At 38.9% G+C, this 24,354-nt stretch overlaps 1 protein-coding gene across 1 annotated transcript in view; it reads right to left on the bottom strand.

Annotated features, from left to right (window-relative positions):
- Positions 1–7,959: 7,959 nt before the first annotated feature.
- cfap46 (cilia and flagella associated protein 46) overlaps positions 7,960–24,354 on the bottom strand; it is a 92,372-nt gene continuing 75,977 nt past the window's right edge. The window contains exons 52-61 of the mRNA XM_084392168.1: positions 23,649–23,801; positions 15,992–16,077; positions 15,362–15,422; positions 15,116–15,169; positions 13,282–13,381; positions 13,096–13,208; positions 10,602–10,659; positions 8,948–9,075; positions 8,496–8,597; positions 7,960–8,330 (exon numbers count right to left, since the gene is read on the bottom strand). Of these exons, the coding sequence (XP_084248294.1) occupies positions 8,212–8,330; positions 8,496–8,597; positions 8,948–9,075; positions 10,602–10,659; positions 13,096–13,208; positions 13,282–13,381; positions 15,116–15,169; positions 15,362–15,422; positions 15,992–16,077; positions 23,649–23,801 (974 nt within the window). The 3' untranslated portion in view covers positions 7,960–8,211. The remainder of the gene's footprint in view (positions 8,331–8,495; positions 8,598–8,947; positions 9,076–10,601; positions 10,660–13,095; positions 13,209–13,281; positions 13,382–15,115; positions 15,170–15,361; positions 15,423–15,991; positions 16,078–23,648; positions 23,802–24,354) is intronic.

The following is a 24,354-nucleotide window of genomic DNA, read 5'->3' on the forward strand; positions in this document are numbered from 1 at the left end:
GCAACACCCTAGCAACCACACTCTAGCAACCACATAGAACACCTTAGCAACACCTAGTGACCACACAGAACACCTCAGCTGCACCCTAGCATCCATCCCGAACACTCTAACAACAAACAGCAACCACACACACACACACCCTAGTAACATCCTAGCCACATAGAACACCTTAGCAACACCCTAGCAACCACACTCTAGCAACCACATAGACACCTTAGCAACACCCTCTCACCCACAGAGAAAACTCTAGCAACCACATAGAACACCTTAGCAACACCCTCTCACCCATATAGAAAACTCTAGCAACAAACATCACATACACCCTAGTAGCAACATATCTACAAAGAACTTCTCAGCAACACCCTAGTAACCACACAGAACACCTTAGCAACACCCAGCAACCACATATAACACACTAGCGACCCCACAGAACACCTTAGCTGCACCCTAGCATCCATACAGAACACTCTCGCAACAAACAGCAACCACACATACACCATAGTAACATCCTAGCCATACAGAACACCCTAGCAACACCCTGGTAACTACATAGAACACCCTAGCAACACCATAGCATCTATAGGCCTTCAGAACACTCAACAAACAGCAACCACACATACACCCTAGCAACATTCTAGCCACACAGAACACCCTGGCAACTATATAGAACACCCTAGCATCCATAAGCCTTCAGAACACAAAAGAAATAGCAACCACACATACACCCTAACAACATCCTACCCTGGCAACCACACAGAGCACCTTGGCAACACCCTAGCAACCACACTCTAGCAACCACATAGAACACCTTAGCAAAACCCTCACATCCTTACAGAAAAGTCCAGTAACAAACAGCAACCACACATACACCCTAGCAACCCAACAGAACACCTTAAGCAACACCCAGCAACCACACATACACCCTAGTAACATCCTAGCCACACAGAACACCCTGGCAACTACATAGAACTCCCTAGCAACACCCTAACATCCATAAGCCTTCAGAACACAAAAAGAAATAGCAACCACACATACACCCTAGCAACATCCTACCCTGGCAACCACATAGAACACCTTGGCAACACCCTAGCAACCACACTCTAGCAAACACATAGAACACCTTAGCAACACCCTCACATCCATACAGAAAAACAAACAGCAATCACACATACAGCCTAGCAACATCCTAGCCACACAAAACATTCTAGCAACACCCTGGCAACCACACAGAACACCTTAGCAACCACACAGAACACCCTAGCCACCAGCCGCTTCCTTTACTGTGATCTAATGTCATCTAATTTTTTCTTTTCTTTTTCAATTTATTTGCCAAAAGAAGCAGCCATTTCATTCACAATATTTACAGTGAGTTCAGATGCATATAAACATGCAAAGAAAGTCCTCTGCACTGGAGGAGAGCGTGTCAAAACTAGCTGACCGTTCCCATCATACAGTAATCAGTGAAGCTGTATGTATCGCTGTATGATTATAGATCAGACAACATCATTGATCGTGATCTGGGTGTGTGTGCGTCACACTGCTGTGATACCGCAGACGTCAGAAGGTTCAGCTCAACACCTCACTCGAGTGTTATTCTGTAGAGAACACAAACTCATCCAACGTCACAAAATGGAAATGTTTATAACGCGACCCTGCCATCCGAGGAGGATTTATGAACGTCTGAATAAGCTGGACTCAAGCTCTTGTTCTCTTGTGATCATCAGACCATCAACATCATTACGCTTCTTCACTGACTATGAAAGGTAAGGTCGAAGAAACCCATGAGTCTGTAAACACATTCCCAGCAGAAGCACATCGGCTTAGAGGGATTTCTGACTGGAAAACATTCGCATTATCATGTGTTAGAGGGAAACAGTCGAGGACCGAGGACCAGATGTTTGGGAGAAGACCAGAGTCAGAATTATAATCAACTGAAGAAAAGTTTTACTGAAGATAGTTTACAGTTTCATCAGCAGAAGTTCAGCTTCAGGACTCAGAGTTCGTAGACCATAACCCTGCTTACAGTTTTACACAGCACTTTTCCAATGCTGGATTTGGCCAGGTTCTAACTATAAACAGGAGAGTCGTCTCAGAACATCAAGATAATGCGTTCTTCCTCTCAGTGAGAGCTACTCTTCAGTCTGACTGGAAAGTAAGGCTTTAACTGAGAAAGGTTCCCTTAAACAGTAGACTTCAGTGACCCCTGTATGACCCCTGTGTGTTTGAACACGTTGAAGACTTTCTCAAACACAAAACAAGTCTATATTTCATCTCTGGAAGCCGGGATAATGAGCCAGCACTGTCACTGCACTCAGATCTCAAACACTGGCATTGGAGAACACATGAACATGTCAGTGATCACACTGCTGACTGCTGTAACAGAGTCAGATGTCCAGAGAAGTCCTTCAACTCGTGCGATATTTAGAAGGAAAAATATGAAGACCTTGATTATAATGACTCATTCACACACACACAGAAGAGCAGTGGATTCACACGTCTCTCTCCGCTCGCCCGTGGGCAAACACAGTCTTAATGACACGAAGGCTCTCAGGAGATCATAATCCGCTCACCGTTACTCGTCTGCGGGAACACACACCGTTCTGCTCCAAAACACAAATACACTCAATTCATTCCGACTGATGTTAGTCAAGAATGTGTGAGACTCTTCTCCATACAAGTGGATTTATACAGCAAAACTTCAGAAACACCAAATGATTGTGAGATGAGGGTCAGTAAATGACCAGAGAATTAGAGAAATAACATATGGTCAGTTAACAATGAAAAATACTTCTAAAGCAATGTTAATTTCAACATTTACTAATACATTATTAAAATCAAACGTTGTATCTGTTATTATTATTTAGTTGGCAAGAACTAACAATGAAGATTTAACTAACATTAAAAAGAAGGATACATATACTGGAACAAGTGTTAGTCGATGTTAGTTTCTGCATTAACTAACGGGATCTTATTGTAAAATGTTATCCAGTTTTCCCTATTCATGTTTAAACTCTGCATTGATACACACACACACACTCACACTCAGGGTCCTATCTCGCACCCAGCGCAATTGACATGTACAGCGACGCATGTGTCATTCCTATTCTGCACCCGACGCACAGTGGACTTTTCCCTCCACAGACGCACGCCGGTAAATTAGGGAATGAACTTGCGCTCCCGGAGGCGGTTCAGGGAAAAGAGGAGGCGTGTTCCGGCGCAAACGTTCCCTGGTGCTATTTTGCAGTTTCAGAAAACAATTCCTCCACTGACCAGGAGAAACCTCGTCTAAAGTCAGTGGTGCGTTGTGCATGGACAGCAGGACAGAAAGCAGGAGGACAGCAGGACAGAATCAGTCGTGGAGATCTGGGTGTAATCAGTAATCATCGGGAAAATCTCACAGTAAAACTGAGAGTTGTGAAGAATAAGATGTTTTGCCAGAGGAGAAGATTATCTATGTATCATCTTTTTACTCTTTTAATTCATTTTATAACTGTATCATATATCTCTGTTTTGATTTTCCTTGCTTTTCTTTTGTGATTATTTTAAATCCTCTCAGTAAAGCACTTTGAATTACCGTAGTGTGTGAAATATGCTGTATAAATGAACTTGCCTTGTGTTTGAGGACGAGTTTCAGTTGTCTGAGTTTGCTCTCCACTCGTCTGTGAAATCCTCTTTTCCTTTTCAATCTTCATCTCTGTGTTTTTAATCTGTGTGTAACAAACAGAGTTCCTGAATGCTGGACAGCTGGCTTCCACTTCAACTGTCCAAATACACTGAATATGGCCTCAGTTCAGCATCACTGAACCTCAGCACATCGAGAGCTAAACCTCACTGAAGAGGAAACTCTGCTTACTCTCCGAGATTCAGGATTATTGAGGATTATATGTGTGAATCAAACACTGAAGTGTGATGAGAGAAACTGAAGCGCTCAAACCTCTCATCTGGTGATGAAGATGATGATGATGATGATGATGGGATCATGTGTTTATCCTTTACTTGTTCAAACTCCAACACCGTCACGAGACGCTCTTCCTCGGTCTTCATAGAACCAACACCAAACACACTGATATAAAAAGTCACATTTATTTGTAAAGCACTTTCTCACAGTACAGTTTCAAAGTCAATTTTACAGTCAATCATGATGTTAATGTTCTGAATATCTTAATATCTTCATGCCTGATTTATCAGATTAGATCTGGATGAATAGCCACATTTTGAGATGAAGCAGAGATTTTCTGTATTTTGCAATATATTTTGTTTTATGCGAGTAATCAAGCAAACACTAGAACTATTAATAAATCTGACTTCCTGTTTGCTTTGACCAAGGCTGCGTTTAACTTTAGCCATAAACCAGATTTATTTGTGAGTGAGATGTTCTGGGTATTCTCACCTCTGAAATGTGTTTTCCACATGTGATATGGAGTATAAAAAGTTTGAGAAAACAATTTCTCTATTCCAGTCTTACCTAGATGAGGTCATCACACACACAGAGACCTCATCACACACTGAGCTGTCAATCAAACCTCGAAGAACTCGTTTCAAAACCACTGAAACCAGCAGTTATTACGACTGAAGTCCAGCCATGTACAAACACTGCATACGCGTCATGATAAACTTTGATCAGTCGTGTTCCACTGATGACAAACGAGTGCAATTAACTAATAAACATCTTACTAATAAACATCTAACTAATAAACATCTTACTAATAAACATACAGAAGCCCATGCAGTTTTTCTGACAAGGGTTATTAGTTAACTAAAGCTAAAACAAAACTCAAAACATAAAAAAAACTGCTTGAGAAAATAAATAAAAATAATATCTTTAATTTTTTTTTAAACCGTGAACTTACTTTATTTCTGTTTGATGTACTAAAATAACTAAAACTGAAATAAAATGAATAAAAACTATGATTCACCATTTTAATTAAAAAACAACAACAAGATTACTAAATCTTTAAAATAGACAATATAAAAAATGATGTTAAATATAATAATTCAAAATTGAATAAAAACTATAATAGAATCTCAATGATATTACAGTGTCACTGGTTCTTGCTCTGGTATTTAGTAATTATTCATTCATCAGTGTATTTTTAAGCAGTGATGGGCAAGAGACTAAAGCCAGTCGCTCTGCTAAACACTAACCCAGGATTGAGTTAAACTAACCCCGGATTGAGTTAAACTAACCCAGGGTTGAGTTAAACTAACCCAGGATTGAGTTAAACTAACCCAGGATTGAGTTAAACTAACCCCGGATTGAGTTAAACTAACCCAGGATAACCCAGGATTGAGTTAAACTAACCCCGGATTGAGTTAAACTAACCCCGGATTGAGTTAAACTAACCCAGGGTTGAGTTAAACTAACCCAGGATTGAGTTAAACTAACCCAGGATTGAGTTCAACTAACCCAGGATTGAGTTAAACCCCGGATTGAGTTAAACTAACCCAGGATTGAGTTAAACTAACCCAGGATTGAGTTAAACTAACCCAGGATTGAGTTAAACTAACCCCGGATTGAGTTAAACTAACCCAGGATTGAGTTAAACTAACCCAGGATTGAGTTAAACTAACCCAGGATTGAGTTAAACTAACCCGGTATAATCAACACGCACTGTTAAATCATAAAGCCTGACCGGTGTTACTGCAACACTGACTCTATGAATATGATCTATTAATACGATCTAGTCGCTGATGTTTACGAGTTTCTGTGCGTTTAATGCGTTCAGGAGGATCCAGAGTAATGCTACTCTTCAATCGCCATCGCAAAACCCTCAGAATGAAGACATTAAATGCACACAACCAGTCATATAACACACAACTAACAGTGTGTGTTACAGTATATGACTGCCGCTCTACAAAATATGGTGAACATAAGATCAACTCAAGTTGCCAGCAAGGTAAAATCATCAAATATTTCCCCCATTAATCTGAATCATGATTCTAGACAGAGAAATACACACCTTCATAAACAGAAGTACTCACCTTTATCATCATCTGGATCTTCTCTGTGTTTCCTGATGTTTCTTTTGGAAATCCCTTTGTTTAATAAAGCACATACACTATAAACCAGTTTGTTTTGTGTTACTAATGTCTAAAAATGGGAGTTGTTCTTAAAAATCAATGAACATTAAACTCTTCCCACTCACTGAGAACAGGATTGTGTTTTTTCTTTTTTTTGCATTATAAATTTGTAAACCAATTAAGAGCTCTGCGATTAACAGTCAGACTTAATGAAGAACTGATTTACTGGATTATGGATAATATTCTTATTGCAATGGAATGAAAAACTCATTCTTCAGAAACTCAGAATATAGTTTGAATTAATTATATGTGTTTAGCTGGATGATTTCTGGAACTCAACACTCACCTTTATCTCGTTCCTGACGGACACAAAGACTTTCTTCATCCAGAATCCTGTTTTCTCTTCGTCTTCCTCTGAGAGACGGACGGATCCTCGTCTTCATCGGTTCTCCACGACACAACGGTCCCGTAGACACGAGATGAGAGAAATAACAGAGAGAACACAAACCCGACAGAAGAGGGGAAATAAAGGCATCGAAGAACCTTCAACATCCATCAAATCTTTCCACCAAAGCTTCTTTACACAGCGTTCGTGCCGATACTGTATATATTCAAGGACTTTCCAGCACTACTTTTTTGGTTTTCAAGGACTACAATCAAAAATCGTACTTATCAAACAATATCTTTATTATCTTTCACATTTTCAAAAAGATAAATAGATAAAAAATATTCCTTATTCAAATGATTTTCCCCCCATGAATATATGATTGAATCAAAGCTGTATCATATACTTGGATATTTATGAGCAATATCACACTCGTAGCCATGAGAAATGCCTCTATGGGCCCTATCTCGCACCCAGCGCAAATTACTTTGTACAGCGACGCATGTATCATTCCTATTCTGCACCCGACGCACAGCAGACTTTTCCCTCCACAGACGCACGTCGGTAAATTAGGGAATGAACTTGCGCTCCCGGAGGCGGTTCAGGGAAAAGAGGAGGCGTGTTCCGGCGCAAACGTTCCCTGGTGCTATTCTGCAGTTTCAGAAAACAATTCCTCCACAGACCAGGAGAAACCTCGTCTAAAGTCAGTGGTGCGTTCAGATGCTATTTTAAGGGCACATGCTTGGCCATAATGTAGCGTGTGCACAACACACACACACTTTGCTTCTCTCATCTACACACAGACACAGCAGTTTTCATTTTTAGAAAATCATACATTATTACAAGGAAAAATATTAACACACGAGGGAAATCATTGTGGTGTCCATGAAGATGTGAAATAACAGGCATAAATCTAGCTTTCACATTTACCCAGATTATCATACGCCTGTTTAACCGAAGCTAATCTGGGTGTGTTTCTCCATCCCCAATGTCACTTCTCTGTGTTTTACGGCCCTGACGAGAACGTCGGTCTCCTCGGCTGTGAACCGCTCCTGGTGTGCGTCTGGCAAATCCGCCGTTATAATAGCAATCCGTCATGGAACAAGCACACCTGCTCTTAAAGGGAATGTGAGATGATGCTCTGATTGGTTTATTTCACGTTACGCCCAAACCACACCTATGAGTAATGAAGCGACTTCAGACCAACACATGTTAGATTTGCGTCGGGCGTAAGAGTCATTTATCCCGCCGGTATAATAGCAACAGCGCCCGAGACCCGCCCACAAAGTTACTTGCGTTTCGCATTCGATACTTGCGTTTCAGATGGTTAAAATAGGGCCCAGTATATATATCAGACGAGATGCAGAGTTCATTTTGCATGAAAAGATTACTTTATTGATAAAATGAAACACTACCTCTTCAAGTACCTCTTCATAAATATATGTTTTTCAGGGACTAAAATTTCAAAAAGTCAAATTCAAGAAGTTCAAGCACTTTAAGCACTCGTACGAACCCTGTTTATAGTGGAAAAAAGTCACATGACGCTCATGATTGCACTTGAATTTCATCATTTATTACTGAAGAGTTTGGGATTATCAATATTTGTTTGACAGCAAGAACAATAAAAGAGGAACATGTCTGATCGTAACATTTACATGTTAACTGGCTTTAAACTTTTACCTTTAAACAACAAAAGAGAAGTGGAAGAAACAGCCAATCTGTTTAATCTCAGAAGGAAATCATTAGTAACTGATTGTTATTTCAGAGTGTTTTGCTGAGGTTACATCACAAACATCTCCAGTTGTTCATATAACCACTAAATTAGGAAGTCCATAGATGACAAAGTTGAAAGCACTGGAGCTCAGAGGTGTTTTCCTCAGGACGTCTTCAGAAGAAGAGTCCACGTTTACACCCGAACCCTCGTCTGAAGAGCGGCGAGAGAAACACACACCGCGAGACGAGAGAAACACACACCACAAGCCTTCATCAGTTCGGCTGTTCAGTTGCATAAACAAACACTTAAATGTGTGCATGCAGCAGACATAAAGAAAGCACACACACACACACACACACACACACACACACACACCTGTCAGGCTGGATGATTTTCCGCTGACTTCTGCTCTTTCTGACTTGTGTGTTCGTAAAACATGAGCAGCCCGTCCTGAAGTCAGTCCTGTGTTCAGAAGATCTACACACACACACACACATATATGAAGTTGATTTCAAAAGTGCTTTTGAACAAGTATCACGTGTGTGTAATGTAAAGTTATAAATAACAGATGATTGGAGTCTAAATATGGAAACACTTCATTTAAAGCATTAATGTTTGATGCATAAATCTATCTAATGTTGTCCTTTAATGCATTTACATCCAGTCATTTAGCAGACGACATTATCCACAGAGACTTACACGTGAGGAACACAGCAGACGAGTCGTCATGAAGAGTCGTCAAGAAGTGCTCAAAATACAGTTTCAGACTGTTTCTCTGGATAAGAGCGTCAGCCGAACGCATGAGTGTAAATGTGTGTTTGACTCACCGTCCATGAGCGAGCGCAGGATTCCAGCGTTGGCTGAGGCGCTGCACTGCCATTGGTTGAGCAGGACAGAACGAACCCCCCCGAGAGTCATCAGATACACCGACCCGACAGGACCGGCCAAAGCCCGTCTGAGAGAGAGAGAGAGAGAGAGAGAGAGGGAGGGAGGGAGAGAGAGAGAGAGAGAGAGAGAGAGAGAGAGAGAGAGAGCGAGAGAAAGAGAGAAAGAGAGAGAGAGAGCGAGAGAAAGAGAGAAAGAGAGAGAGAAACATTTTCAGCGTAAAAGTTTGAGTACACATTTAAAATACAGGATTTTTTCATTTAAACCTGCAAATTTGGATTAAGAAAGGACAAAGCACCTAAGAAAAAGTCAGATTCTGCACTATATCTCCACTTAATTGAATTGATATGGTCACAGGATATCGTTAGACTGCATGACATCATCCTTTCTTTGACGCCAGTGAAGTAAATCAAGGCAGAATTGGTGTTTTGTGTCTTTCGCTTCATGTCTATTATCTCGGAGCTCATCTATATGCTAATGTGATAATAAAATCAGCTAATATAAGGAAACCCTTTGCAGATCTATATGTGTTTGTCACATCTCTTGCTATATGAAGACATCTGTCCCTGAATGATGGATCATCCGGTCGAGGAAAGAGCGCTGAAACCCTATCAGGGTTATTATACTAACACTAAAATACAGAAATACATTCCTGCTACTTCAAAATAAAATTTATTTCACATTCTCGTTTAGTTTAATTGATGTACCAAAATGGCAAACTAAAACTGAAACAAAAATTAATAAAAAGTATATAGACAAAAAAAAAAAGAAAGAATAAAAATGACAAATACACACAAAATTTCTAAAACAAAACATTTCTAAGATGAAAATATGAAAATATGAAAAATAAAAACGTAAAAATATGTTCTATATGGACACTTTAAACAAATATATATATATATATATTTGTTTAAATTGTTTGTTTTTTTATGCCAAAAACAAACAAAATTTCTATCCATAAAATTTTTATTAAAGATTTTTTTTTATATATATATATATATATTAAAAATACAGTATATCCTTTATGGACATATTTATATGTTTTTCACATATTTATCATAATAACAATGACAAAAAACAAACAAAATTTATATCACAAAATGTTTAATTAAAGCCGAAAATAGAAAAATAAAAATTAATTGAAAATAAGTCCTTTATGGATTTATTTTAAACAACAAACAAAAAAAAAATCATAATAAAAAATAAAATAAAATAAAAATAATTATATATATATAAACCTTTAAAATTTTTATGAAATCAGAAAATATAAAAATAAAAGCTTCCCTAAAATATTCAAAATATGTTCAATATAGACATATAAACAAAAATAAAAATCCTCCATAAAGACTATAATAGTGTCTCAATGATCTAACAATGATCTGATACTGATAATAATATTTGCAGTGACACACGTGTGTAATTCCATCAGAAACAGCAAAAGAGAAGCTTTAACTCTCGGCTGTAATTCCCCTCGAGAGATCAGTACAGCACAAGTCAATAAATCAAACACAATAAAGCTCTTTCCTGTTTTAAAGATAAAATCCATTTTGCACATTTGTGTGTGTGTGTGTGTGTGTGTGTGTGTGTGTGTTTCACCTCTTCTGGACGCTGACTCGGCTCTGACCGCAGTCCAAAAGAAAGACCATCTGACATCCTGAAACACACACACAGAATGTCAGATATTTGGACTGGACACAAGACAGAAACACTGAGTAAGAAAAGTGTATTCTGAGTACTGTGCAACTGTGCTTCTGCTGGAAACATTCATCACTAGTGTATAAATGAAGAGCGCCGCTGGATTATTGAGCTGTGTTGTGTGTCGAGAGGATTAAACCACAGACTCCGGCCCGTATAAACACTTTCACAGAGTTACAGATGTTGATTTATCATGTGTAAAAACTTTAGCAGCTCAATGTTCTTCAGGGTTTCTGTTCTTTTTAACCAGTGAACCTTTCCAGTCGTTTGTGATTTACAGGATCAGGATTAAAAGCCCGTTCACAACAAGAACAAGAACTGCGATGATAACTATTCTAGCATCCACACCGTTCTAGCCTTTATTATAAGCGCTCTGTCGCTTTAAATGCTCGAGCTCTAAAGCAGGATGGATTCTGATTGGCTGTCAATTTTTGTATCGTTCATCAGCTGGAAAAAAAACGTTGATTCCAAAGATATTGTTTCTCTGTGTCGTTACCATTTTAGTTATTCTTTTACATATAAAATGATTGTTATAACTATATGGTTATAATTATAGTTATTGTCACTGGTGTGAACAAGCAATAAGGATAAAACATATTTTCTTAATATCCAATATCCAATATATGATCACTTTTAATGTTATCGTTATCGGTCCGATAAGAAGATTTGGCCGATATATTAAAGCTGATAAATAATGTATTATTCCCTTCAGATGATCATTATGAATTGCTTGAAATATGATTAGAATAATGTTTTGGGGGGTTAAGGAGAGGTGGCCATATGAGTGTACAATTTATAAAAAAAAAAAAAAATAATAATGTTTGATTTTTTGTTGAATTATTCTGAACATTTAGCTTTTAATGGTGAGACTTTTGTTTTTGTAATCAGGCTCTCAAAAATTATATACAAATTTGGATTTGAATTTATCAGCCAATGTTTCGGTTATTGGCTTTTCAAATATAAAGAATTATCGGTTATGAGTCTCGGCCAAAATCTTCATATCGGTGCGTCCCTAATTGAAACCCTTGTATTTTAACTATGTAAAATCATGGTGAAACTTGTAATTGTATTATTTGCAGTGTATTTTTACACATCAGGTATGATATTTATGAATGTAGGAACTGCAGATGTAATTTATCTCTGATGCTACTGTAATTCTGGACTAATTAATATCATTTTTACTCATATTAAGAACCGGTGATCTATAGTGTCAGATGAAAACTTCCTAATAAGTGACTAAATGAATTTAAAAGGCACATTTTATAGAGTTTTATAGTGTTTTACATCACATGAAGCATAGACAAACATTAGTGTAACTAGAACAGACCAGATAATATTAATGTGATACAACATTCAGAGTTTAAGATTCAGACACTTATTAGGATCAGTTTCACTTCGGATGCTTAAGATCACACGGTGAAGACTTAAATATAAAATTAAAGAGCGTATATATAACATACTGTAGATTTACAGAAGCCATGCGGAGGGTGAAGAGTTTATAAATGTGCCGAACGAGGATTTAGAGCATGTAAAACAAGCTTATTTTCAAAAACTGCACCATGAATATTCATAAAACATCATCATCGGGTCTGTTGACGACCTCATAAAGTCACATTCAGTTCTAATGAGATCAAACTAACCGTAACAAATCTACATAAATAGATAAATAGACATATTCATATTAATATTCATAAATAATATTGGATCCTGCTGAGACCTTCATGCTAAAGAGATACACTGTATCTTCTTCTTCCTCAGTGTTTCTGTCTCGTTTTCCAGCACAAATATCTAAACATTCTTAAATCAAGATAAAAAACTCACTTCATTCTGATACCTTTTTCTTAACATCTTTTTAAAAAACATTTTGCTTCTCTAATAAATGTATCTTGATTTAAATTTATCAACTGTGGTGAAAATCAATCTTTTAATGTAGTTTATGTGTCTATGTGGTGTTTTTAATCTGCTTTAAGACAAAGCATGTGTAAGTTCATAAGTCGACACCATTGCTGAGTATTTCCTCCTTAAAACTGCAGTGAACCAAAGACAGTCTCAAACACATGCTTTGAAATCGCTGGTGTTTCTGACGTCACAAACTACCTTGTAACCAATCAGATCAACGTGTGATCGTCAACCAGTGGATCTCTGAGCTGAGTGAGTGAGTGGAGGCGGGGTGAATTTGCATATTCATAGAACCACGCATACTAAATGAGGCAAGGGTGTCTCAGAGTTTTTTTTCCAAGGAAAAAACTTTTAAATATGTCATTTTGATGATCAAATATGATTTTTAAGGGATAAAATGATTGACTACAGGGGGACTTTAAGAATGTTTCGATATTTGTGCTGGAAAACAAGACAAAAACACTGAGGAAGAACATAATTTTGTTGTTGTTGTTACCGGACAGGTTGAGCGAGGCCATCTTGACTGGAGGAAAGCAGGAGAAGAAGCTCTTGATGGATGAGTAGATGAACGCGCTACAGGACATCAGAAGCTGCTCCACATCTGCAAGACTGAGGAACAAACATCATCTTCACACACATTCACTCTCAGCTTCTGAACGTGTGTGTGACTGAGGCTTCAGACCTGCGCTGGCGCTCGACGCCGATCAGCCCTTCCCACTGAGCCGTGAACTGAGTGTGTGTGTCCAGACTCTTTCCCATGCTTTCTGCTGGGCTTCTCCAATCTCAACAAACCAGAGCAGATTAAAGCGTTAGTTCACCATCACAGCCAACAGTTACTCACCCTCATCCCAGTACAAACCCTCATCCCAATACAAACCCTCATCCCAATACAAACCCTCATACAAACCCTCATCCCAACCCCTCATCCCAATACAAACCCTCATACAAACCCTCATCCCAACCCCTCATCCCAATACAAACCCTCATCCCAATACAAACCCTCATACAAACCCTCATCCCAACCCCTCATCCCAATACAAACCCCTCATCCCAATACAAACCCCTCATCCCCTCATCCCAATATAAACCCCTCATCCCAATACAAACCCCTCATCCCAATACAAACCCTCATCCCAATACAAACCCCTCATCCCAATACAAACCCCTCATCCCAATACAAACCCCTCATCCCCTCATCCCAATATAAACCCCTCATCCCAATACAAACCCTCATCCCAATACAGACCCTCATCCCAATACAAACCCTCATCCCAATACAAACCCTCATCCCAATACAAACCCTCATACAAACCCTCATCCCAACCCCTCATCCCAATACAAACCCCTCATCCCAATATAAACCCCTCATCCCAATACAAACCCCTCATCCCAATACAAACCCTCATCCCAATACAAACCCCTCATCCCAATACAAACCCCTCATCCCAATACAAACCCCTCATCCCCTCATCCCAATATAAACCCCTCATCCCAATACAAACCCTCATCCCAATACAAACCCTCATCCCAATACAAACCCCTCATCCCAATACAAACCCTCATCCCAATACAAACCCCTCATCCCAATACAAACCCCTCATCCCAATACAAACCCCTCATCCCCTCATCCCAATATAAACCCCTCATCCCAATACAAACCCTCATCCCAATACAAACCCTCATCCCAATACAAACCCCTCATCCCAATACAAACCCTCATCCCAATACAAACCTAAAGGACTAAGATTTTCTCAACAAATTTTGTGAAAAAGCTACTTTTTTTCTCATTCAATAAAATCAAAGTCTGTATATGCAGAATCATGAACGAGGTTTGAAGAAGCTCTTTTCTGTGAGTTCAGACGCGTGTTTATGGAAATAAAGGGTCCAGATGCAATATAAAAATCTGTACTTTTCACTCTCAAATCTAGTAAAAAAGGTTATTTTATTTGCTCTTCTAATACACTATCGCGCCAAAGTTTGGAACAAAGACGTTTTTAATGTTTTTTAAAAGTCTCTTCTGCTCCCCAAGACTGCATTTATTTGATCAAAAATACAGTAAAAATTATTCCAGTGTAAATCATCTGTTCTCTATGTGAATATACAGTAAAGTGTAATTTATTCCTGTGATCAAAGCTGAATGTTCAGCATCATTACTCCAGTCTTCAGTGTCACATGATCCTTCACAAATCACTCTAATATGATGATTTGATGATCAATAAACATTTATGATTATTATCAATGTTAAAAACGGTTAATATTTTTGTGGAAACTGTGATCTTTTTTTTTTTCTAGGATTCTTTGATGAATAGAAAGTTCAAAAGAACAGCATTTATTTGAAATAGAATCTTTTTGTAACATTATAAATGTCTTTACTGTCACTTTTGATCAATTTAATGCGTCCTTATCGTAAGTCTTATTGTGATTATCCTTCATAAAATTGTAATGCTTTCAGCCGCTTTCACTCTAAAAATGTGTCAATACAGAAGTAAAATGTTTCTGAAACTAATTCCACTCACCAGCCTGTCTTCCCTCCTCATCCTCCTCTTCCTCCTCCTGGGAATCAACTACATCTTCAAGCCTGTGTTAAGAATATATTTCTACAAACTATTTTACAATAAATAAGCCGTAACTAGAGTGACCGCTCTGACACACACACACACACACACACACACACACACACACACACACACACACACACACACACACACACACACACACACACACACACACGAAAAATGAAGGTGTTTTAAAGTGAAGGATACATCTGAACCGGTGTGTGTCCACCGGGACGGTGTGTGGCGGCGGGACACGATTGACCAGAACCTGCGGAAGAGAAGAAGGTCACTTTACTTTATGTCAACTGAGGAAGAGCAAAGAGTCCTCATTACACTGCAAAAATGCTTTCTTACTTAGTATTTTTGTCTTGTTTCCAGTCCAAATATCTAAAAATTCTTAAATCAAGATGCATTTACTAGATGAGCCATAAGATATTATGTCTTGTTTTCCAGAGGAATTAATCAAAATGAAGTGAGTTGTTGCTTAAAAAGCAAAATTATCTGCCAATGGGGTCAGAAAAATAATCTTAATTCAAACAGAAACAGGATTATTTTTCTCACCCCAAAACATTTATCTTGTTTTAAGCAAAAACTCACTCAATTTAGATTAATTCCCCCAGAAAACAAGACATAATATCTTATGGCATTTTACTACTTTAGTAAATGCATCTTGATTTAAGAATTCTTTGATATTTGGACTGGAAACAAGACAAAAATACTAAGTAAGAAAGCATATTTGCAGTGTGTGCGAGGCGTTAAAAGGGAAGGATGGAGAAAGAGTGTGTGTAAACGTGTGTGTCTCTATCAGCGGTCGCCAGACTCATTTGGGAAACTCACCGCTTTGATTCCTCGGCTTTGATCGGCTCTTCCCTTGACTCCTCGGACACCTTTGGCCTCCTTTTTATTGTCACTTTCAACCGTCACTGACGAGAAAGATTATTAAATCCGGAAATTAGCGTCTGACTGACTTGTTACAGAGAGGAGAACTGGTGCAATGCTCCCACAGTCGCTCACAAAGGCCAGTGACATTTAATATCAACCACTGCGTTCTTCAATACTGTGAATTTAATGCAACAGAGACGTTCATCCGCCTCGAGCAAAAGTCACGTAAACAGATTACGCCGAATAATTTCAGTTTTGCACGATCACATTTAAATGTGACTTTCTCTGATGCAACTCATTACAGGGAAACAGCTCACTCCAAATGTTCAAAACTTTTTACTAGAACTGTTTTTCACAGTTGTTAACTAATGCAGTGACTAATGATAACAAATGCAAACTTAGTGTTACAAAACAAATCTAGTTCTAATATTGGAATATGTCACTTTTTATGAAGCAGCACGACTGTTTTTAAGTTAATGACCAGTAGGTGTCGCTGTCGTGAGGATGCATTAATCAGGCCGGGGATAATTTGAACAATTTTGATCAAATGGAGCAAATATGAGCGAGTGAGTAAATATTCAAGGCAAGAAATCTGAAGGAAAAATTAAGATTTCTAGACCAAAACTGCTTTAGACTACTATCACAGATGATGAATGAAGACATACATGAACGATAAACAATGACTGGCCTCTGATGATGATGGTGAAGATGGAAAATATAATGCATTTATATCAGATAAAACTTGCTGTAAAAAGAAGTGCTTCAAATACACAAATGTGCCAGTTATGAGGAAAATAAACGTTGCTGTCAGCGCATGAATAAGTTTAGTATAATGTTGACTTTCCTCAATGCATGCTGTAATTTATTCAGTGTCTTATGCAAAATATGGTGTAAAACAACCAAAAGCACTGCTTGGCTCTACGTCTTCTTGACATAATGCTAAAATATGCTAACGACTGTCCCACATGATGACGTGTCTGATCACTTCCTTATGAGCATGAACACACTAAAGTGCATGTGGACCAATATTATATTATAACTACAGTTATTATACAGCAGCACAGACTGAAGAAACACAACTGCACTCATTTGCATATGGCATTTTAGTGCTGAGTCTGAAGAAGTGTGAAACAATTATTCAAAGAAAAAGATAAATGCTAAAGGTTGAAGTTAAAATCCCTATGAAGTATTAAAATCCCCCTTCAGACGTTCTCCACCTGCAATGTACAGCGACGGTATATGTATTGAACAAAAGAATATTTTATATACATCAAAAAATAGTACAAACTTTGCTGAAGTGATTGTTTTGAACAAGTATTAACTTTTTATATTTTACAGTGTCCTTGTTACATGTAGTTACTGTAGTAATAACTATAAATGATGCATAATAACATGCAACTAACCCGAAACCAAACCCTAACCCTATCGTAAGTTCACGTAGTTAATTATTATTACTCAGTACTTACATGCATAATTACACTGTAACACCTAAAAATAAAGCGTTTAAGGTGTCAGTGTTACAGTGTAATTATATATTTAAGTACTGAGTAATATTAAGCATCTACATGTACTTATTATAGGGTTAGGGTTTGGTTGAGGGTTAGTTGCATGTAATTATGCATAATTTACTGTTATTGCTATGGTAAGTACATGTAACATATGTAACAAGGACACTGTAAAATAAAGTGTTACCCACTATTTGACAGTCTCCTTGTTACACATTACAACTATAAATGATGCATAATAACATGCAACTAACCCTCAACCAAACCCTGATCCTAATCCGATATAAGTACATGTAGTTAATTATTATTACACAGAACTTAAATTCATAATTACACTGTAACACTGACAGCTTAAAATAAAGTGTTACCAAATAAAGTGTAACCCAAAACTCTTATGATTTATTTTCAGACTAAATATTATGAAAAGAACATCAATCAATTAGCTTTTCAAACTATACGTAGAGTATAACATGTTCCAGAGTGTGAAGCGGGTGAAATAATGACACTCTTTTGAGGTTAGTGGCAAAAAATATATAGAACAATTTAAACAAAAAATATAAACACAAACGATGAAGTGCAATTTCAGACCCAGACAAAGACCTGGTGTAGAGTCACCTTCCCCAAAGGCAGCGATCCGAACCAGTCGTCACTCGGGAACCAGTCCACGAGCTTGTGTGTGTCTGTGTGACACTGTGTGTGTCTGTGTGATACTGTGTGTGTCTGTGTGATACTGTGTGTGTCTGTGTGATACTGTGTGTGTCTGTGTGACACTGTGTGTGTCTGTGTGATACTGTGTGTGTCTGTGTGATACTGTGTGTGTCTCGACCCATTTCTGAGCCCACGAGGCTCTCGCTGCCCCATATACTGTATGAGGACCTACTTGTGGACCACGGCCTGATTATTAAGTTTGTGTGGTTATTTTCAGCCTGGCGTCCGGTTCTGGTATTCTGTGCTGGTATTGGATTGAATCACACTGATCCAGATACAAACTTTTCCAGATTACTAAATCCGGATTTCCAGTGCTAAATGGGAATATCACAATCTCAAGAACAACAGATACACAAGCTCAACACTACAGCTGTTGATGTATTTAGGGATGCACCGATATCACAATGTCCACCGATACCGATAACCAATAATTCTTTATATTTGAAAGCCGATAACCGACATATTGGCCGATAAATCCAAATCCAAATTTGTATATAATATTTGAGAGCCTGATTACAAAAACACAAGTCTCACCATTTATAATGTTCTCATGATAATCTTATGCAGCCGATATGACAGAGTTTGCACTGTATTTTCCTTTTTAAAGTGATTCCAATCATATTTCAAGCACTTCAAAACCCTCATGTTGAACAGTGCGCATCTGAAGCGTCTCAGCTGAGGAAATATTACATTATCAATCAGCTTTAATATATCGGCCAAACTTTCTTATCAAGCCGATAATAACACTAAAAAGAACATAAATCGTCTGATGCTGATATGCTGGCCGATATATCGTGCATCTCTAGATTTATTGATTTTAGCATTGCAAACAAACACAGCTTTGTCAAATGTTTAGTTTGTAAAGTGTGTTTGAGGTGCTGATTTGGTCTTGTCTTGGTCATGTTTCATGTCATTGTTATGTTTCCATGTCTGTCATGTGATTCCCTGTTTGTCATGTGATCCTGCCATGTGTCTTGTTATTTGTTCATTGTCTGATCATTGTTCACAGGTGTCCCTTAGTCTGTGTATTTAAGCCCTCATGTTTGCCATGTGTCTTGGTCAAGTATTGTTTCCTGTAGACCACTGTTTGGGTTTGTTCATGTTCATGTCTTGATTTTTGAGTTTTCATGTCACGCCATGTTTTTGTTTCATGTTTAGTTTAGTTTATAATAAACTGCACTTCTCATTTACACTTGCCTCCAGTGGATCCTTTACACGTTCAGAAGTTTTTAAGTGTGTCTGAAGTGTACTTCGCCTTGCCAGTTAGAGAGAAAAACAAACAGTTTTCCCATTACATCTCACACCCCTAAACCTTCCCTTTCCCTTAATCCGTATGGAAATATCAACACTCCACACGAAGCCTTCAAGTGTAGGGGCGTTCAGCTTTTAATTTGTCCACGTACATGCAGAAGCCAAGCACGAGTTGAAAATGAATGAATTAATTACGCAAATAAAAATGTAAAACATGTCCCAAATGCAACGGCACATTTGAATTTTAAAGAGATTACGAGGTGGAAAATCCTGACAGAGAGCGCGTTTCCTATTAGCGTGTGGATTTGTGAATGAGGTGATTAACGCTCCGACAGAATAACCTCAGGATGTATTTCGATTTCCTCTGGCTCTCGTCATCTTTACTCTCGTTCAGGGACGTACAGACGTCTTTATTCAGCAGAAGTGAACTCTATAAACCCCGATGGAGACTCAGCTGAATCTCTCAGGTGGAAGTAGGAAAAAGCAGAGCAAACAAAACACTTATTCACTCGATTCCCCGGATCATCTGAAGGTCAGGTCAGGATGTTTACTCGTCATTGAACAGTAGTTGAACACTATTGTATCTGGATGTTTCGTGATGGACAGCATTTCATACAATATCACAGCAACACAAACACACTTTCTAGCAAAACATTTAACTTGTGAAAGAAACTTGTGAGGTTTGAAACGCTAAAACTTAATTGAAAAAAGTGTCACTTTGTGTTTGTGAAAGTGCTAAAGTACACGTGTGTTTCCTCCGCTTCATCACTACACGCTTTTATGCATTTACTAATTTACATTTACATTTAGTCATTTAGCAGACGCTTTTATCCAAAGCGACTTACAAATTAGGACTAAATTAAGCGAGTCATCATGAAGAGGCAAAAACATCAACAACGCAAGAAGTGCTCAAAATACGAAGTTCAGGCATTATTCAGAGTAGCATAAGCCCGATAAGTGAGGTTTTAAAGGGAAAGGTTTTTTTTTTAAACAATTTTTTTTATGAAGTTAAGTGCTCACGGAAGAGATGGGTTTTCAGCTGTTTTTTTTAATGTTGTTAGGGATTCTGCATTCCGGATGAGGGTGGGGAGAGTGTTCCACCAGCATGGAACTGTGAATGAGAATGTTCTGGAAAGTGATTTTGTGGCTTTCTGTGATGGAACCACGAGACGTCGCTCATTGATCGATCGTAGGCGTCTGGTAGGGATGTAGGCTCGTAGGAGTGAGTGAAAGTAGGAGGGAGCTGAGCCTGTGATAGATCTGTAAGCAAGCGTCAATGCCTTGAACTTGATGCGAGCAGCGAGAGGTAGCCAGTGCAGAGAGATGAACAGAGGAGTGACGTGGGCCCTCTTGGGCTCGTTGAAGACAAGACGAGCTGCAGCATTCTGGATCATCTGTAGAGGTTTGGTAGCACATGCTGGAAGTCCGGCCAGAAGAGCATTGCAGTAGTCAAGCCTAGAAATGACCAGGGCCTGGACGAGAAGTTGTGTTGCGTGCTCAGTTAGGAAAGGCCTGATCTTCCTGATGTTGTGTAGCGCAAACCTGCATGATCGAGCTGTCTTTGAAATGTGATCTGTGAAGGTCAGCTGGTCATCAAACGTTACTCCCAGATTTCTGACCGACCTTGATGGGGGGATTGATGATGAATCAAGCTGGATGGTGAAGTCGTGCTGTAGAGACGGATTGGCAGGGAGGACGAGCAGCTCAGTCTTTGCCAGGTTGAGCTGCAGGTGATGTTCCTTCATCCATGTGGAGATGTCTGCCAGACAGCTCGAGACCCGTGCAGCTACTGTGGGATCATCTGGTTGAAATGAGAGGAAGAGCTGTGTGTCATCAGCATAGCAGTGGTAGGAGAAGCCGTGTGCCTGTATGATGTGTCCCAGTGATGTAGTGTAGATGGAGAAGAGGAGGGGACCAAGAACTGAACCCTGGGGAACCCCTGTGGTCAGTTGATGTGCTCTGGATACCTCGCCTCTCCATGCGACCTTGAAGGACCTACCTGTGAGATAGGACTCAAACCAGTGGAGTGAAGTTCCTGTGATGCCCAGTGATGAGAGGCTGGATATAAGGATCTGATGGTTCACAGTGTCGAAGGCAGCAGACAGATCCAGGAGAATGAGGACTGAGGACTTGGAAGCAGCTTTTGTAATCCGTAGGGCTTCTGTGACCGACAGTAATGCAGTCTCAGTTGAATGCCCTTTCTTGAAGCCAGATTGGTTGACATCCAGCTGGTTGTTCAGAGACAAGAAGGATGTTACTTGGTTGAAAACAGCTCTTTCAAGTGTTTTCGCAATGAATGGTAGGAGAGAGATAGGTCTGTAATTCTCTACAAATGATGTGTTTAGTGTTGGTTTTTTAAGCAGTGGAGTGACCCGAGCCTGCTTGAATGCTGTAGGGAAGGTGCCAGTATGGAGGGATGAGTTGATGATGTGTGTGAGTGCTGGTAGAAGTGTGGGAGAGATGGCTTGTAGAAGGTGTGAGGGGATGGGGTCTAGAGGGCAGGTGGTAGGATGACTGGAGAGGAGAAGTGTAGATACTTCTTCCTCGGTTAGCGGAGAAAAGGAGGACAGAGGGTTATTGGCTGTGGAAGGGGTCAGTCTGGGTTCCTGTGTGTGTGGAGCTGAGAATTGACTGCTGATAGCTGTTGTTTTGTTGGTGAAGAAGTTCGCAAAATCGTCGGCAGTTAAAGAGGAGGAGGGTGGTGGTGGAGGTGGACAGAGGAGAGAGTTGAATGTCTTGAAGAGTAATCGTGTGTTGGAGGAGCTGTTGATCTTGTTGTGGAAGTATGAAGATTTTGCAGCATGAAAAATGCTGCTAATGCTAATTAGAGCGAGTGAGATTTAATCAGATGAAATATATTCAAATATATTCTGATTAACTGACATGAATATAGTTTTATAGAGGAATGTCTGACTGATGTTTCTCTGGATGATTTGTCATTTCCAGGCCTGGATGGAAACTGTGGACTTTGAGGTAAAATCCGCAAAATGTATTTAAATATGCATATAAAAAAATGCATTAAATGAAGATTTGAGTACTGCACTCTTATTGGCAGCGGAGAGCATCATCTTATTTTGTCTTCAAACACAAAAGGCGGATGACGTGTAGACGTTCATGAATGATGACAGACGGAGACAGACACTTCGTTTGGTTTTGTCAGATGTGTTTCAGAGCTTGTTTTCGCTGATTGAACATCCTGAATCTGCATTAGAAGTGACATTCTATGTCTGTGTGAATATATTATATACTGTAATTTATTCCTGTGATCAAAGCTGAATTTTCAGCATCATTACTCCAGTCTTCAGTGTCACATGATCCTTCAGAAATCATTCTAATGTGACGATTTGATGCTTAACCCTCATCCTAATCTCGGGTCATTTTGACAAAACTCTTCTTTTTATTTTTTATTAAAAGAATATAGTGTTAATCAGAGGAGACCAAGACCCCAGGACTTTTGTCGCACTTGAACCACGAATACACCACGTTTTGTGGTTGAAATTTTAAAAAGTAACAAATCCTTTTTTTTTGACCCCCTTAGGAATGAATGGAATGCAAGGAATGCTTCAGTACACAAAAAAAAACCCCTAAAATGCTCAAAATATTTTATAGTGTCTCCATGTGTGTATCTGAATGCATACTGAAGAGAACTGACTTTAGGACCCAGAGGAACAGCTCATTTGCTCCATATAGAGCTATAAGCCCATCTAGAGTCATGAAATATTGTTATATTATTATTTTTTCACAAGAGGTCGGCAAAGACACCCAATGTAAGATATTTAGAGCTGAATTAAAAGGATTATGCATGAAATTGTGATTTATTTTGAATTTAAGTTGAAAGAATGTGAGGAATGTGCTTAAATTGCTATTTATTTATTATTTAGTGATCAAATCTAGTCATTTAAAGGTAAATAAAATAATAATAAAAAAATCTCCAAAAAAATTACATAAAATTTTTTTTAAAAATAATTTTAGGTCTTCGGGTCATTTTGACCAGCGAGGGAAAGATGTGTTAGTGCGAGACGTTTATAATTATTATTATCAATGTTAAACACAGTTGTGCTGCTTCATATTTTTGTGGAAACATCAGAAGAGATGATGGTGTTGAGTATAAACTATATAACTTGTATAATGGAGTTGTATAAGCTCACCTGTACGATCCGTCTGTAGACGCGCGTGAAGAACCTGAAGTGAGAAGTCTCGAGACACGGAGCCGATGCCGTTCGCCTGCAGGACACTCAACGCTTCTAGTGGAAACTCCAACAACATCCGGTCAGCGAGAATCACCACACACTCTCCAGGGTCTGGAGAACACACACACACACACACACACACACATACAGACGTTCAGCACTTTTTATTTTAAAGATGACCTATTATGCGAAGTCAACAGGTTTTCCTGCTTGAATGTTGATTATTCTCCTCATATTCTCCATTGTTGCGGCTCCTCTCTTCCCAGTCTGTCAGTAACGCTCTGTTTACTTCCTGTCTCTATGAAGCCCCTCCTTCTGAAAAGCACACTGTGCTCTGATTGGTCGGCTGGAGCAGTGTGTTGTGATTGGTCGAGCGCTTCAAGTGTGTTTGGGAAATGTCCCGCCCCTTACCATAACCACCGGTTTAGCACACTACTATAACTCAACCAGGCCCCGCCCCTTTATTATGCGCATGAATTATTATAATGAGGAATATTGTGACATGTTTGTGAATCTCAAGACTACAGTGGAGGTGTTTCAGGAGTTCAGAAACACTGACTCTGATATAGAGAAGAACTGGAGCTTCTTCATGATCACACAGCAACATCACACACTGGAGGAAGATAAACATGTAAAATCGAATTATAGGTCCTCTGAAGTTCCA

The sequence above is a fragment of the Rutilus rutilus genome (assembly GCF_951802725.1).
Source record: "Rutilus rutilus genome assembly, chromosome: 20".
NCBI lineage: Eukaryota > Metazoa > Chordata > Actinopteri > Cypriniformes > Leuciscidae > Rutilus > Rutilus rutilus.